This window comes from Octopus bimaculoides, chromosome 1 (genome assembly GCF_046866305.1).
Source record: "Octopus bimaculoides isolate indiv1 chromosome 1, ASM4686630v1, whole genome shotgun sequence".
Classification (NCBI taxonomy): domain Eukaryota; kingdom Metazoa; phylum Mollusca; class Cephalopoda; order Octopoda; family Octopodidae; genus Octopus; species Octopus bimaculoides.
The window spans coordinates 55,850,237-55,868,611 of record NC_142928.1 but is presented as its reverse complement, the minus strand read 5'-3'; the positions used below and the strand labels follow the sequence as shown (position 1 = coordinate 55,868,611).

General features: G+C 32.4%; 1 protein-coding gene across 1 annotated transcript in view; it reads right to left on the bottom strand.

The window, feature by feature from the left end:
• LOC106883875 (A disintegrin and metalloproteinase with thrombospondin motifs 9) overlaps window positions 1–18,375 on the bottom strand; it is a 143,376-nt gene that overhangs the window by 56,623 nt on the left and 68,378 nt on the right. The window contains exons 4-8 of the mRNA XM_089351131.1: window positions 9,922–10,127; window positions 9,360–9,443; window positions 7,267–7,388; window positions 1,439–1,479; window positions 426–531 (exon numbers count right to left, since the gene is read on the bottom strand). Of these exons, the coding sequence (XP_089207257.1) occupies window positions 426–531; window positions 1,439–1,479; window positions 7,267–7,388; window positions 9,360–9,443; window positions 9,922–10,127 (559 nt within the window). The remainder of the gene's footprint in view (window positions 1–425; window positions 532–1,438; window positions 1,480–7,266; window positions 7,389–9,359; window positions 9,444–9,921; window positions 10,128–18,375) is intronic.

The following is an 18,375-nucleotide window of genomic DNA, read 5'->3' as shown; positions in this document are numbered from 1 at the left end:
GTGTGTGTGTGTGTGTGTGTGTGTGTGTGTATATATATATATATACATACACATATACACTTTAATCGGCAGAAGTTACAAAGTAACTCAAGGGCTGAGAGTTCCATACTGAATGTTTCGTGATAAGTGCCAATGCATGAAACTCTCAACCTTTCAGTCAATTTGTAACTTCTGCTGATTAACTAAAAATATATGTATTCATATTTTGAGTTCTATTTTTCTGCTTAAGTCACCCTCCCCATCCACACACAAATAAGAAATAAGATTAGTTACATGGAAATTTTAAATTGTTTTATAAACTTAATCACATGTATCTAACAGACAAAAATCAATAATAATAATAACATATATTTCCTTACATTAAAAGAATAGTTACCTGTTCATAATTTTAAATAATATAAGCTGAATTGAAAGCCAATACTTACAAGTGCCCCAACTCATGGGCAATAGTATAAGCTGAACCAAGACCATTATCCTGAATAATAGCACAGTTTCTTTTCATATCACACATAGTCCCAAGTTCAGCCAAACCTACATAAAAGATTATTAAAAAGTGTGATTCTTAAAATAATTGTGGGTCGGAAAATGGTACAGACAGTGGAATCTTCAAAGTTCAGTACCTTCCTTTACTAAGCAGCAATTTTGCTTTTTAACAGCATTTATTTATTTATTTGACATAAAAACACAAAGTTTTAAGTGAAGGTGTATTGATAAAATCAACTAATACTTATTTTATTGATCCTGGGTCCTGGGATTACGAAAGGTAAAAGTCACCATATTACAATCCCAGAGTATAAACAGAAAATTCTAAATGCTAAAGGCATTTAGTCTAGTACACTACTGTTTCTGTGGCTTTATTGCTGCCAATCTATAATGTTGTATACAGTAAGTATAGATTACAAAAAGTGGACAACATAGGATGAAAAGAGTATATTTATCATTGTTATAAGCTTCATCCCATATTGAAATCAAAGGAAATTTTGATAAGCTGACAGTCACTATACAATTACCGGTTTAGCAACTAAAGTTGCTTAAGCATGCTGTTATAAGCAATTCACAATACTTGATATAGAGTTAGTGAAACGTTAGCATTATTTCAGATATATCTTTTTAACTCTCACTTTTTTCATTTTCTATAAGTATGACTGGAGTAACATAGAACAACAAAATATATACACGTTGATAGATAATGGCATCACTTGGCTAGCAAGAAATAGTAGTTTATAACTATCCAGTATAAACAATGGCGGTACTACCATTATCCACTGCAGATAAGAACTGTAAGCAATTGAGTAATGGGAGACTTGGAAAATAATTCTAAGAGCAATGCAAGTAATTTCATGTTAATTGTATTTAAGTAATATGGAAAATAAGATAATAAGCTTTTAACTTGGCATACTAAATGAAAGGGTTAAGCTTAATAAGAGATAGAACTTACCTAACGTTTCACAGTTGTTCTCTGACCTGCACATGTTTTGCCTAAAACCAAGAATTGTAATATATTCGCATTATTTGAAATATAACAACCCAAATGACATACAAATTATTTAACAGTTTTTATGTGTTTATTTCTTCCATCCATTGTAATATAGATTGTTGCCATCATTGCTTTTGTCATCCTCCTCCTCATCATCATCATTGTTGCCATCATCACCTGTCAGTGTCATCATCGTCATTGTTTTAATGTCCACTTTTCCATCTTGCACAAATTAAATGAAATTCATTGAAGCAGATTTTCTACACCTGGATGCCCTCACTTGTTTTCAAGCAAAGTAATATTTCCTTATGGTGAGACATGCTTTTCACTGAAGACTGGAAACAAATGACACTGCTTGTAATGGTAAGGACACACACACACACCACAGGCTTCTTTTAGTTTTTATCAACCATATTCACTCATAAGGCTTTAAGTTAACCAGGGACTGCAAGAGAAGTCCCACCATGTGACCCAAAAGATATCACACAGTGTGACTGAGCTCAAAGCTATGTGGTCCAGAAGTAAAAATTTCAACCACACAGCCATGCTTGTTGAGGATTATGAAATTTCCAACATTTACTTAAATACACATTGAAAGTAACATCCATAATGATACCTAATCATTTAATAAATGATCTTTTTTTTTTCTCAGGAGTATAAAGCAATGTTTGTGCAACAATGAAAAGTACAGCTTTTTAGTTCAGTTGTCCAGCCAGGGGTACTAGAACCTTTCTTCCTTAAGTTTGAATTAGCTTAACCGCTCTTGAAATCTGTTGTGGTTTACCAAATTTTTTCAGATCTGACAAAAAAAAAAGCCCCCCCCCCCCAAAACCCCAAAAAACAAAAAAAACATCGGATATTAAACAGGTGGGTGGTGATATAAACAATACTGATGATGAAAAGTAGTCACTTTATCAAGTGGAAGACACACCAAAAGAGAGAGAGAGAGAGAGAGAGAGAGAGAGAGAGAGAGGCGGAAGAAAGAAAAAGAAGGCAAAATATAGTTAACTTCTACAAAACAAGTATGAGCTTATTCATCATTCATCTTTGAAAATGAGGAGCAGTCATAGGAAGTTATCAACTGGTGAAATAGACACTTATGAAATATAGTAACTGAATTTTCTAAGGGACTCATACAAAAATAATTGAATACTTTTAGTTCCCCTTTAGATTTAATGTTCTAACAAGATGATGCGTGTTTCATTGTCAGCAGGATGGAGTTAGTCATTAAGCAGCCTTGCCTTTATTATATTTTTAAAAAAATGCATAATTCAAGTTAATTTCACTAGTGAGGTCAACAGAGCAAAATTCTATTTACAATGAGACAGGCATGCTTGCACTTTTTGACATTGCTATATTATGAGCAGATGTTAAATAATATGAATAGTATGTGAAAATTTTACTACAAGCTATCTCATTCATATACATGTTGTTTAGAGGCTGTAGTATCTAGAAAAAATGTTTGATAACTTTTGTCCTTGCTTACTACAACAATACTTACTTAAAAATAAATAAAATGTTCTATAATATACTTTATTCCTATAAAGAGGAAACATGTAAAAGAAAGAGAAATATACACCACAAAGAATACTGGTCCTATATTTGGTAGCAATCATAAAAACTGATAAATACTCTCCTTATACAAAATCTTCAGACTATATCCATTGAATTCTATTTTCTTTCTCCCTCGACTATGATCATAATAATGATGGTCACTCCTGTCAATTTTGATGCATGAATATTTGAAGGAGAGGATTTCAGAAAAGAAAAAAAAAGGTTTAAAAATAAAAGAAGCTGCATCTATTTGCAATGGATACATGAATGTAATTTGAGTCCAGGTATGGATTTTGCTATGAAGTCACAATGGGAAAACTGATGATTCTGATTTTGCCTGAGATTGGACAAATTTGTCTGCTGATTGCAGGATATAATTCTTTTATTGATCTGTTTCTTTAACTCAAATTGTTTTGATGCATCATGACACATTTTATGCCATGCAGATTGATCTGGGCAATGACTTTCCCAAGATGTTAAGTTAAGCTGTAGAAATTTTAGTGATTGCTTTAACTTATCCTTATACTTAAGGACAGGTTTTCCTTTACCACAATATCCCTCTACTTTTTGACTGTACAAAAGAATTTTCGGAATACGATCATCTTTCATTCGAACAACATGTCTGACTAATCTGCACTGAATTCTTAGCAGCATGCTTTTGATACTGGAGATATCACATTTTTCTAAGATTTTGATATTTAACATCTTATCCTGCCATTTCATGTTGCAAATATTATGCAGACAGAACATGTGAAAGGTTTCAAGTTTCTTTGTATGTCTGTAGTAGGGAGTCCATGCTTCTGCTCCATACAAAAGGGTGCTCAAAATACAAGATTTGTATACATTTATTTTAGCTTTCAAACTGACACCATGTTTATGCCACAAATGCTGGAGAAGTTTTCAAATGCCTTTGATAATCTAACATTGATTTCATCATCAAGAGTACTCTTAAAGTTTACTGCACTTTCAAGATATTTAAATGATTTGACCCATTTGACTGGCTTATTGTCAATCATCACAATTGAATCTAGAGTTTGTTCTGTCCTAGGCTTTGGCTGGAATAAAACTTAAGTTTTTTTAATGCTAATAGTCAGTTCAAATGTATGAGCTGCTGCAGCAAACCTGTCAACTATTTCCTGAATTCCCTCAAATGTATGAGAAATCAAAGTACAATCATCAACAAACAGAAAGTCACATAGAATCTCTTCTTTGGTCTTTTTCTGTGATCTGAAACTTTGCCCTTTTAGGTTTAGCTGACCTCCTTCTGTGTAAAATTGAAGTTTTACACCTCTCATTGTAGTCCTTAAAAGCATGTTAGAACATCATCGAAAAGAATATGGAAAAATGTACAGTAGCTAAAACATAGCCCTGTTTGGTTAAGGTGGTAACAGAAAATGCCTCTGAACATTGACTGCTAGATATCACTGTTGCTGCCATTCTTTCATGCAAATATACTATTACTCTTATCATTTTATCTGGAAGACCAACTTTTGACAAAATTTTCCAGAGTGCCTCATAATTCACTGTATGAAAAGCCTTGGTCAAGTTGACAAAGACCTTGCACAAGTCAGTATTTTGCTCACATACTTTTTCTTGAACTTGCCAAAGAACAAAAATCATGTCAACTGTGCCTCTCCCAGCCCAAAATCTACATTGGGATTCAGGATATATACTGATGCATTTAAGAATCACCCTTGCAAAAATTTTTTCAGCTATGCACAATAAACTTATTCCTCTGTGATTATCACAAACACTTTTTGTTTTTGTACAAGTGCATTACAGATGTATCTTTGAACTGTTGGGAAAGAGGTCCACTTTCCCAGATCAAACAGATCAATTTGTGCAGCTTTCTTACAAGTTGTCCACCACCCTGCTTGTACACTTCTATGGGAATACCATCTTGTCCAGGAGTTTTACCATTGGGAAGTTTTTTAATAGCAGTATTTATCTCTTCCAAGAAAGGATCTTTTGCAAGTTCTTCAATTATAGGCCTCTGAAGGATTTCATTAATTACTTCAGGATCAGTTGTAGATTCTTGATTTAAAAGGGATGTAAAGTGTTCAGCCCATCTTTTCAGAATTTCATCTTTGCTACTTAAGAATTTTGCCCACTAAGAATTTTTTTCCAGAAAATTTTGTGAGATGAAAAATAATAATAATAACAACAACTACAACAACAATAATATATTCTTCCTTTTAGAACTACCTTTACAACTTCTTATTGGCCCTGATTTATCTCTCTTAAGCCCTTTATCTTCATAACTGTTGCCTTTTAGAGTTTTGCTCCTCACACACATTTTCATCTTCTCAAACTCCATATTAACTACTTTAATTTCATTATTTCTATCTACCATTTGATAATAAAAAATGCTTGAGTTTAAAGAATTTTTTAAACAGTAGAAGTTACTGTGTTGACCCAAGTCAGTTCTGACTAAGCAGACATCAGAGCTAGGAACAGATGATGATGAGATAGGACATAAAGAGTGTTTTTATGTTAAATGAAATGATTAATAGAAAAATCCTATTAGATAAATATGACATGAAATAGATTAAAACAATCCAAAGGATAGTGGGAGTAAGCGAAAAAATAGTAAGTAAAGAAAATTTGGCTGAAGTAGTCAATAGAGAAGAAGAATAAAAAATTATTAAAGACTAAAGGAGTTTAAATACAGTTTTGTAAATTGATCACCAGGAGTATTAATCATGTCAATAAAATGTTATGGTCTCTATCAACTATCAGGATTTGATACTGGATCACGGAATAAGCTTATTGTGTAGCTTATTTCAGCTGACTGACACATGACACAAATAGTTAATAAATTATTGGTTAGTTTTTATTAGGTCCAAAACTTTGTACTTTGGGTGCAGAGGATAGGAAGTTTATGTATTTCCCAATAATATTAATGATTATAGTGAAATGAGGTTTGAATTATATATATGAAGTATATCATGATCTCAGCTTGCAAGTAAGTGAATACTCTCAGATTGAAACCTACTGGTCATATCCTCTTTTTGAGGAAAACTTCGTTCATCATAATTATCATCATCCCAATTTTGCTTCTGCTTTCCATGTTGGCAAAAGTAGGATGGGTCATTGTGGACTGAGTCAGTTCTTATACAAAGTTACTGCCTTCCTAGATGTTTTATTTGTACATTCTATATTGGGCAAGGTTAGGAAGGACTGAATGCCCTTCCTAACACAAACCACTTAACAGAATGAAGTACTGAGTGCATTTTATTACATCAACTCTGGAGAGGTTCTCATGTTCTTGGCAACTGTAAATGGTCCTCTTGACTTTACATTGTCTTCACTTTACAAAATGTAATAAATTGATATGAAGTTCTGGGCAAAAACACCAGTAGGGCTGTGAAAATTATATTTTCATTATATGTAACAAAACAAAAGGGTAGTTGGTGGCTAGATTTAAAATATTTTATTAAAAATTCTTGTTTGTTAAGTTTCTTACTATTTGAAAAAGTTTGAACATAGAAAGGATGAAGAATTTGTTAAGAAATATTGTATTTCAGAATATAATACTACAGGATACAGTTCTGATCCAGAGAAGTGATAAAAAACTGTATAATCAAGAATTTTGTACTCTGACATCTGATACAATAGGGGTATAGTTATGTGCATAAGAACAACTTTATTCTACATGTTCTTACATAAGAGAATGAAAAAATATTTTTAAATATTTGATATGGGCAGAATGTCACAGAAACAAATATATATATTATAAAGCTTCATAGTAAGAATCAAAAATGAAAATCTTTAAATATAGAAATCTCGAACAAGAAATTTCATCTATGTAATATAAACCAAACTTTTCTTCTCATCCTATGTTGTTGCCTGAATATTTTAGAAGGCAAGTAGTGGAAAACAAAATTTAGGAAACTGAACAGAAGTTACTGTCTACCATTTAAAAGAAGAAAAAAAAAATAAAGCTTTATTTTTAACAGCTTTAAAATAAGAATTTTTACTCAGAATTCCAAGAGTTCAAATCTTTCTTCTATTTTAACCTTGGAGGATTTCTAGAACATTGGCATCATTACTTCTATAATGATAGAAACAGTTTAACAGATAACAATCTCACATCTCAGATATACTCCACCTACATTTTGAAGAGGTGAAACGATTTCCAGACTACATGAAATCAGTTCTACAAAATACCCCAAGTTTCAAGTACTGCACAAAACATCAGAGATTGCAGTGATAAATATGCTGTACAAACATACCTTGTCAGAAGTATTGCAGCATCATGATGTTCATTAGCATCATCTTCAATATTTAGCTTGTATTGCCATTTACAAAATTGTTGTAATGTTTTTACTGCATTTGATGTAACTTCTAGATTTTCCTAAAATTAAAAGAAAAAAAAAAAAAAAAAAGAATTGTTTTCTGGATTCAATGTAAGTGACTGAAAAGTCAATCTTCACTGAAAAAAAAAAAACCTTAGGTAGAGTAGAAGCTGCTTTAGACAGCAGTTTCTTTTGAATGAGGTAAGTTCTCAGCTTACCCGGGTATAAAAGAAGCTACTGTTCTGATAGAAACGTAAAGGAATTCTACTTAAGTTATAAGAAATTTACAATCAAACAGAAAACTATATAATAACATTGATTCTTTATTTAGTAATGGGATGCAATTAAGGCATAGGCTCCTTGTTGAAAGAATATTGTATAACAAGAAAATCACTAACAAATCATGTGATAGTAAGTTGTTTGAAACAAAATACTTTTAATATATGGTTTTTAGCATATTATTATATTTAGATCTGAGAGAAAAGAAAGTAATTTCAATATCAACTAGGAGATGAGATTTAATGTTGCTCACATAGCAATAATGAAATTCTTAAATAGAAACCACAAATTTTAATATATAAACTTACAAACTGTATTCCATTGACAACCTGTAAACTATATACTACACTATATGTGTATATGCATGTGTGTGTGTTCATTATTTTTATAATTGCTTTTTTCCATGATTGCATGGGTTGGACAGATCCTCTTCAACATATTGTTCCATCAGTTATTGCTTTCTTTTTCCATCTACTTTGTAAAGCTCAACATTCTGAGATCATCTCTCACCACCTCTGTCCATATCTTCCTTGATCTCACAATTCCACAGGGATCTCCTAGTATTTCTTTTATTCAGCTGTCATCATCCATATCCATAACATATCATTACCAGCATAATCTCCTATCTTGCACACTACCATCTTATACCTAGTCTTTCCCACAGCCCATCTGTGCATGATTGCTTAGCAAACTACACTGGATCATCCAGTAGTGCATGCTTATTTTATTTCTTCCCAACCTTCACAAATCCTCTGTATTCAGTGCTCACATCTCACTACTATGGAGCATCACAGTTTGTACACATGCATTGTACAATCTACTCTTCACTCCCTTAGAGAGAATCTCTGTTGTGAACAGAGATAATAGCTTCCTGAACTTTTTCCGAACTGTTATTATTCTGGCTACTATATTTTCAGAGTACCTTCCTTCACTGCTGATTAAGTCACTTAGGGAACAGGAGATCTCTACTATGGAACCTTCTAAGCACTGGGAAGAGTTTATTTTATCTCATAGTTCAGACAGAGCTTTTCATTGGAGAATAGCCTTCAGTTGTATTTAATATGACCCTTTATTGAAGAACTACAACTTTAGAAACATGTTCTGCTGCATTCTGTTAATCAGCTATCTACACATCTACTGATAGTCAAAATTTGTGTTAATATGCTTATTTTTATTCTTTGCAGGCACAGTATTTCTGAAAGGTTAAGTTCACTTTCCAATCATGAGGTGTCCTAGGTTCAATTTCACTGTGTGATGTGTTGGGCAAGTTCATTGGATGGATTGTATCTGTAATTCCAAGACCCAGCCTTGTCTCATATTGTGTCATGCTGATCAAGACAGAATTATGTTAAGGGTATGCATGTGCATGAATACTCAGCCACATACATGCTGATTCAATGATCTGAGTAGCTCTGTTGATTGAACAACTGAAAATTGATGGTTGGAGATTCTGACTAAGATCCATTTGTTCTTTAAATAATAATATGGTTTTATTCATATAATAACCTCCTGAAAAATCCATATTACTCTATCTTTGAAAGAAAGGCACTGACATTTTATATTTCAAGCTCAATTTACATACAAATTTTTAATTAATTTAATAAATATTTGTGAGTAAAAATTTAAATAAAATAGTTAAAAGAATCAAAATATAGTAATCTGCATGTGAATGTGAAGGTGAAATGCACTTTTCAAATTAAAGGATTTATATCAAAATGTTAACAGCTTCCAAATAAATAAAATGGACTTACCTCATCACCTTTAAGGACTAAAAATTTGACAACAACTAAGTTAAGATAATTTTTTATAGATGGATGTTTATATATGTTAGTGACCTGAAAAATAGTCAAGAATAAAACAGATTTTAACAATTAATAAATAAAATTTTTAAAATATTAAACATTACCCCATAAAACATTACAGTACAACTGTTACATGCATGTTAGACTTTTGTTTGGGTAAGTGTCTGTATGTGCAATCTGTATGTAAATAATTACCCCAAGCAAACTGGTAATCTAAACCTGTTATTTTGGCTTCTTATAATCAGAATAAGCATTATTTGATGTTTACTGGATTTAGTTCTATTGAACTCTGGAGAAAGGAAGATGGAAAATGTGACCTTCATGGCTTTTTTAGAAGAAGTTAAATAATTTCAAATAAAAATTAAAATAGGAAGAGAAAATTGTGCAGTTAAGATCAGTATCTTTGTCAAGGACATAAACAGTCAACTCTTTAGCAAGTATTTCAATGCTATAACAACTGCTCATTCTAATTCTATAATATAACTTTTATAATATTTATAGAAGTTCTTACCATGGCCAACAATGTGAGTACATAATGTTCTAAGTCATCTCCATGGTACCTCCACATTTCTGGACCTGCTGCAACCATCAATTCTATATATCTTTCTAAAGAGTCAGATCGTTTATGTCTACTGTGGTATCTATGGTTAGACGTACTTGAATTAAAATGCACATGAGGTATACTGATGTTTCTTTCGGGGAGTTTTACATGATCACCTGAAAATATATGATAAAAACAAAATAAAATGAAAAACAATAAAATATAAATAAAAAACACTTTTACTTCAGTTTTTCCATGTCATGCAGATCTGCAAATATAGATATTTATATGATTATTCATTTAAATGTTTCAGTGCAAGTCTGGGTGCCTTTCTCAGTTGAAACTGCTATTTTCTGTGAGGAGAATTACAACTTCTAGAGTAAAATGTTTTGACAATGACTGCTTTAGAATATTGGTTTCAAATTTTGGTACAAGGCCAGCAATTTCGGTGGAAGGGTTAAGTCGATTACATCGACCCCAGTGCTCAACTGGTATTTATTTTATCAACCCCAAAGGGATGAAAAGCAAAGTCAACCTCAGCAGAATAATGCTTTAGAATAGTGGAAGAATCATTAGGATGTCACACATGCCTGAGTTCAAATCCTGCTAAAGTCAACTTTGACTTTTATCCTTCTGGGTGGGGGTCAACAAAGTAAAGTACCAGTCAAGTGCTGGAACCAATTCTTACATTGCAGCAAATAAACAACCCTGATACATTATGTTTAAACAATTACAAGAAAGAAGTAATGATTAAGCAAATTAAGCAACAATTAAAATGGTTGACTAAGAATTATGAACTAATTGGTTATAAGTTCAAATCTACTGTAGGCATTTCCTTCTGTTTTGGAAAGAATATTGTATTCTATGCACTTAAGTTTATATAGCAGCAAAGTATAGACAGCAACAATTCCAAATAAGTTATCAAATATAGACTAGCACACTGTCAAACAGGAAGATTTGTCACACACTCACTCAGTAGTACAGAAATCTAAATTCAGTGTGAACCATAGAGATCTTTAGGTTTGTTAATATTATCTTCTAAATGAACTGCTGCTTGAGACAATAGGATTTGGACCTATACTTTCCAATGAAAGACTATTGATCACCAAAATCTCTCCTTCTCTCCAGCTGTTCCTCACTTTTTAAATTCATGAGCAACATCTTTTCAACAGAATGTTCTGACTGGCTTTCTCTCTAGATATATTGATTAGAAGTAGATGCAATTGTAGCAGGCCTTCACTTTGATTCAAACCCAGGACTTGTTTGCAGTTAACAACCATAATTTTGGCAGATTGAATAATGTTATCAGCAAAAATTGAACCAATAAACAACTTCCAGATTTTTGAGTGACATGTCACCATAGATCTGTCCAATCACATTATTCTGGAGTGTTTAAAGAGATAAAATGTGAAGATGAGCAGCAAGGCATAGTGTCAGGTAAATTCTTACATTTGGCAGGGTTTCCACAGTCAAATACTGAACTGTAAAAAGAAGTAGTCACTTTCACAAGAATATTCTGACTTCTCTCTTAATATACATACTACTACTATGAACAGAACTTTCCAACATTACGGTGTTATTTTTCTTTGGACTGATATGGTTAATTGTTTTGACATTTGTCTTGGAATGCTACATATTTAACATCAATACCATCTGAAGAATCAAAGCCTAAACCAGTGAAGGAAAAATACAAACTCAAATGTGGAAATTATGGATTTACTTGTTAAAGAACTATTATGTAAAGAATTTTCATAAAAATATGGATTCCCTTCATGGAAAACTGTTTTCTGCTATTCTTGGGTTGAATAATAGCCAGATAAGCTGCTTATTTCTATTCCTAGAGTTCCTACCACAATGGATACAATGGTGTCAGTGCCATACATTCTGACCAATTCTATCAGTAAATCACTGTAGTCTGAATGTTTATCATTTCATGTCTGTTTCTTTCATCAATACCATATTTTTCTAGCACACAAGTTGAATTTTTCAAACCAAACTTTGCAACCAAATCAGATTACAGGAGGAGCAGAATTCTGCTTTACACATAGCATATAACCCCTCATAACTTTTTTATCTTTTGGAATTTTCAGAAAAATTTTGTGAATTTGTGTTCTGCACATGGGAATTCATATGACCATATAAAAAACTTTTTTTAGAATTTTTAAAATTTCTTTTCTTTTAAATCATTTAAAATATGGACAGCCAAAATTTTGGCTTAAATCTCAGCAACAGACTATTAGATATGTTAAGGGGAGAAAGATATTGAAAAACATCAAAACATTAAAGTGACAAACAAACAAGGACAGTAGGAGGTGGTGCTAAAAATAACAACTAAATGCCCCTTAAATCACACAAAAAAATATTTTCTTTTGGTTTTTGCATAGCTGTATGAATTCCTGTATGTAGAACACAAATTCCCAAAAGCTTTCTGAAAATTCCTTCAAATAAAAAAGTTGCGAGGCGTTATATGCAGTGCATAAAGCAGAATTCCAACACTGGATGATCAAAAATTCCATGTGAAAGAGAGGGATGATTCTTGAATGCTTACACTACATGTTTACACTATATACATATAGTATATGTTTACACTATATATTATAGACTTGCATGCTGGAAAATACAGTATGTTCCTATTCACAGGATAAGAAATAGTACATCTTTTGTTATAAATTTTTAGATTTTAATGACAATATCTGATCAAATGAGCAAGATATTCCTGTCAATATGTATTGTAATGTCCTTCAATATTGTAACTCTCAGGATTATGTTGGTATCATGAGAGTGGAATGTCAAATGAAATCTCTTACTGTATTTATTTATGTCCATTTACATTCTAAAAGTCAACTTTGTCCTTTAAGCCCCTGGAACTGAAAAGAATATACATCACTGCTTGTGAGTTCAAATCTGCCATAGACATACATCTTGTGTTTTTGAGAGAGATAAAGAAAGTTACTTTATTTTATATTATCTCAGTTCATTTTGCTGCAGGAAATGGAACATCACTGATAGCCTGGAGTTTCATCCAGATCAGTTTATCTCTCATCAACGAATGTTATGAAACCAAAGCTAAGCGCTGGCACATAAAAGGCCCCTTAGAATTTAGGAAGCATTTATGAATATTTCACACATGCACGCATACACACACGAGCACACACACACACACACACACTCAACCATTCCCTACTGCAATTAATCTTGTTAACTTGGCAAAAATTAAAACTGCGAAATTTAGTAAGTTAAATACAAACAAACAAGTCTCCACCCCCAAGAAACAAACAAAAAGGCAATCAACATGTGATAAATCACTTAATGCTGTAATAATTGTTTTTATCAGCATCATGAATATGATTACTATGTTTAATGCAAAACATTAAATTGTTAAGAAAATGCCTCACTTTGTGTTAATCCTCCTCCAACTTTATTATTATTATTATTATCATTATTATTATTATTATTATTATTATTACAAAATTGAAATTAAAACTGTAATTTAGTAAAAACAAAAGATGCAATTAATAAATTTTAGGTCAACTTTAGTTTTATTTGTTAAGTGAAAAATAAACATAAACAGAATTGATGTATTAAAAAATTTGTTAAAAAAAAAGAAGTTAAAATAGACTTAATTAATTGAGTCAAGAATGAAGGAACTGCAGGGTTTTCAAGTGAAAGATTCCTCTAATGCCTCTTCAAGGGCTTATAGCACAGAGTATGATCATTATTGCAAGTGAATGAAATACTGATTAACTATAAATTGCTGCTACTACTTACTGCAGAGAGTAACTATTTACCTATGGTACCTATCTATAAATAAACAAGTCGATAAAAGGTCTGAATGAGATTGCTAATTCTGCAGGAAATTTCTCTTCCTCAACAACTATTACAAAAAAAAAAAAAAAAAAGAGGGATAGAGCATAGTCCATAATGAATTCCTAGATATATATTCTATGTTTGAAAAACTATGAAATGTTCATGCCAGGGAAGCCTATGATTATGGATTTGCTCAATGACAGCTGACATTCAATTAACATACAGCAATTTGTAGCAACAAGATGTTTTGCAAACAACTTGCACATGTAAGTGGTACCAGTCGAGAACTCCGCATACCGGAAGCCAGCAAGTGTATGGGGTCATCAGGAGAGAACGTGCACCATTTCGGGGCCTATCTCTCAACGGCATCAATGCACACCGGCCCCCTTCACTGATATGAGACCCTACTTGCTAGATCAACTGGTTATTAAATAAAGCTCAATATTCTTCTATCCATTGCTCATCGTCTCTTTTTAACCAAATCCAGTGGCTAGCCTTTTCCACTGTAGTTTGGATATCGGTCATGGTAGTGTTTATGATGAGTTAGGCCTAACAATAACAAAAGTCGTCTCACACTGTGTCCAACAAACCCTCTACATCTGACTTCGATTGGAAAATGCTCTCCTTTCCAGCCTGCGTCTTCACATTCCTTGAGGAGGTTTACATAACAGTCAATCTTTCGAGCTTGAGTGGTGTCCATGTTATCTTCATGAGGAACCGTTAACTCGACTAGATTCACAACTTTCTTTCCTTCACATCACACTAAAATGTCCATTTTTTTCGTAACTGGGATGGGAAAGAGTCCCTGGCACCCTACTCAAAAAACGCTTGTTGTTGTTCTTCTTCTTGAAATGGATCCGCTGACCTGAGCGCACAAAGGTAATGAAATCTCTAGTTGGTACTTTCAAAGGTGTTTTTTCACTGTTGTTGAGATTAATTTGGTTCTTTATAGCATTTAAGACAACCTTAAGGACCAGGTTGTGTCTCCGTATATATCTGTTCAATGCTATTCAATTTGTAGCAACAAGTAAATAACTAAATCAATGACAATTAAGTGTCTTCATTATGGACACACCACAGTACTGATGATGGGATACAAACACTAGACTCTTGGCCTGTATGTCAACACCCTGTTGATTTGGCCAGCTGTCATTTTATGAATTACAGCAGTAGTGGATGTGAAAATAAAGCATAGAGTTGTAGAAAGAATAATTGGTTTAAATAATAGAGTAATTAAGTTTCATCATTTTTGGTTCTAAGTTCTCTCCTGCCAAATTTTACTTTGCTTTTCAAATTGAAATATATCAGAAATTTCATGTTAAAATATGTCCTAAACACCAGCTTAACAATGACTATGTTATTCAACTAAATTCTTCATTACTTTCAAATTTAACCAAAAAAGGAGAAAGGTAGTGCATTTTACCAGATGTTAAAATAATAATACCAGGGTTAATACAAAAGTACAATGAATGCTTGATTTACTTAATGTGCTGGGCTTGCTGATCAAACAGTAATGATTTCTAACCATACTACTGGAGCCAGGTTCTAATTTGTCTGACTGATATAGACAGGTTCCACTACAAGTATTAAGATTAGTTGTTAGAGTTAAGAATGTTATTTAGTTTTAAAGACAAGTACTCTACTGAAGAAATCAATTCCTTCATGCTAGTACGACAAATTAGTTACACCATACTAGAATGCATGAACTCCATGAAAAAATGTTAAATTTTTCATTTATCTATGTCTAAAGTTAAGTCCAAATTCAATTTGTTTTACTGGTTAGTTTTGATTATGCTATTTTATATTGTGTGCTGTTTAGCTCCAGCTCAGCCCTAATCAAGCAACTATAACCAAAAGCATTCTAGTTGTGACTATCCCCATGATTATTTATATACAGTGTATCTAGGACTATACTATCCAATGTAGTTAGTATTAAAAAGCTAATTAGGAATAACTATTAACAAAGCAGGTTCACTCTCACATTGTGAAATTATATTTGGTTTCTCTACCTTTTATATATTATTAAATGAAGAACTGTAGGCTCTTCAAAGGCCAACAGTTCATATTTGGCTATCATGCTGCATTGTGCCCTAATCAAAATACTTAACTTTTCATGCTTATCCCACCTAACTATAAATACAACCAGGTGTAGGTACAAGTCCATATGAAGAATCAATTGAATACTTATGATTAATACTGACATACAAAAAGTAAAGTCAATTTCAGCATAATTTGAATATGTACCTATGAAGGACTAGACTAGATAGCATAAATATCTTGTCCAATTTGTTACCATTTGCACCAACTGCCACAACCTAATGCAAAAAATTAATATGAATATAATTACATGAGGCAGCATAATGGCATTATAGATGAGACAATATTACCATACATAAAGCAGTGAGCTGGCAGAAACGTTAGCATGCCGGGCGAAATGTTTAGCAGTATTTCATCAGTCTTTATGTTCTGAGTTCAAATTCCGCTGAGATTGACTTTGCCCTTCATCCTTTCAGGGTCAATGAATTAAGTACCAGTTGTGTACTGAGGTTGATCTAATCGACTGGCCCCTTCCCCCAATATTTCGGGCTTTGTGCCTGGAGTAGAAAAGAATATTACCAGACATGAGACAATTCCATGATTGGATGTAAAAATAGAAGAGATGTTAGTTGGTGTGTGCTGAGTTAAAGCAGAGATTAACCTTCTAGTTGAGGCCTTGTACTGGAGAAATAAAATTAAATTGCTTTTCTTCTTTGTCCAACAAAGAACGCAACCTAAAACATTAGTCTCTACTTTAACTTATGGTTTACAAGAATACCATTCCAATGTAGAGCTATTCTAGTGTCTGTCTGAATACTATAGGATATACCTTCTTCTAACATATAGCTTTGTTTGTTTCTTACTCTGGCATGGATGTTTATTAGTGCAAGGGAAATGAGTAAGTAGCAATACTCCGACTTTTCCCAAGGGTTTTAGTGATGTAATTGAAATGAAGTTGTTAAACACTAGTATTAAAACCAGATTGTGAATTTGGCTCATCTTAAACTTTATAATGCTTGGTATGTAGTCCTTTATAGCAAAGAACAGAAACAGACAAGTATCAAAATAGACTCATAATTATCTTTAAATATTTTCCATTGTATCATTTTTTTATGGAATAGTCACATTCCTATCTAATTCGTAAAGAAAAAAATACTTTCAAGATGTAATTAACAGGTGTGAATAGTTTAAAGAAGGGATAACTAGTTATAATGTGTAACCAATATCCCAATAGTCTGATAAGAGAATCACATAAAAAAAGCATAATGAAAAACAGCATGAATATAAACATGTTTTTAGGATTAGACTGATAACAATTTACTAAGACTTTATCCAATGTTTCTGAAATAATATGGAGTTACCAGTAGAGTTACATTTAAAAACTAATACCTTGAACCTTGAAAGAATATCATTTCTTTTTCTCTTCTTTTAAATGCAGTGTTGAATATGGCATGGAAAACAAATGTTGCTAGCTTTAGCAGAGATGATGTGAATAATGAGGAGTTTTGTTATTTGTGGAGATACACTTTTGCTGATAATTTTATATGATTAGAGTTTTGTTACTGACTACATTATATAAAGAATCACAGCTGGATTAAGCCACATTACCAATTTATGATTAAATGTTCTGGAACATTGACAGTCAAGTGTCTTGACTATGGAAAATGTTGATAGAACACAAAGTGCATTTGTATTTTACATGATGGTTTGAATTAGTACTTATTGTTTGGTTTAAAGGGAAGAGAGCATTTGTAGGCTGGTTTTGTAGAAGTATTCAGAAATGTTGCATATACATTAAAATGCTTAAGGCCTGTTAGATATGTAGTTGCAAAGATGATGTGAACTGGAGTACGATTACTGGTGTGTTTCACTGTGAAGAAGGTCTACAGATGTGGTGTGGTTAGATGTAGCTGATTGAGATACAGATAGCAGTGTTTTAGATTTGTTATTTGTGGTAGAAGAATTGCAGGTTTAGAGAGAACCAAAATATTACTTGCAGGCTATCAGTTTTAAAATCTTGTTTTGTTCAAATTCTATACCAATGAGTTTAGATATTTGTAATGTAAAGGATACAACAGAATCAATGGCGGCTTGTATATAGGCAATGTGGAACTGCAGCACTTGCTATTTCCACTCAATATTATTGGTAATATTCAATATAATGAGTCCTTTCTTCTTAAAATTTATGTATAAATTTTCTTTTTACATGTTTGTTTCCTTTTACACAATATTAAAACAACAGCTAAAAATTTTCTGAAGCAGCACCCCCACTAATTTTATCTATGAGCTGCCACTGAACAGAATGCTTTCAGGTATTGCCTAGTTTAAGGGAAGACCTGACTTTAATTCAAATAATTATAGTATGGTCATCGTCAGGGATATGTAGAATGATATGATTGTAAGGGAAATGATATTACGTGTAGATTATGTGAGAACATTGCTAAGTCAAAAACAATAGATGACGGGTAGTGTTGTGTGGAATTTCATTTAGAAAACAATAGATTTTCATAGCATTTTAGCTGTAAGGTTAGCAGATGATAGGTAGTCATTATTTGACACAATTAAATGCTTTATTTTGCC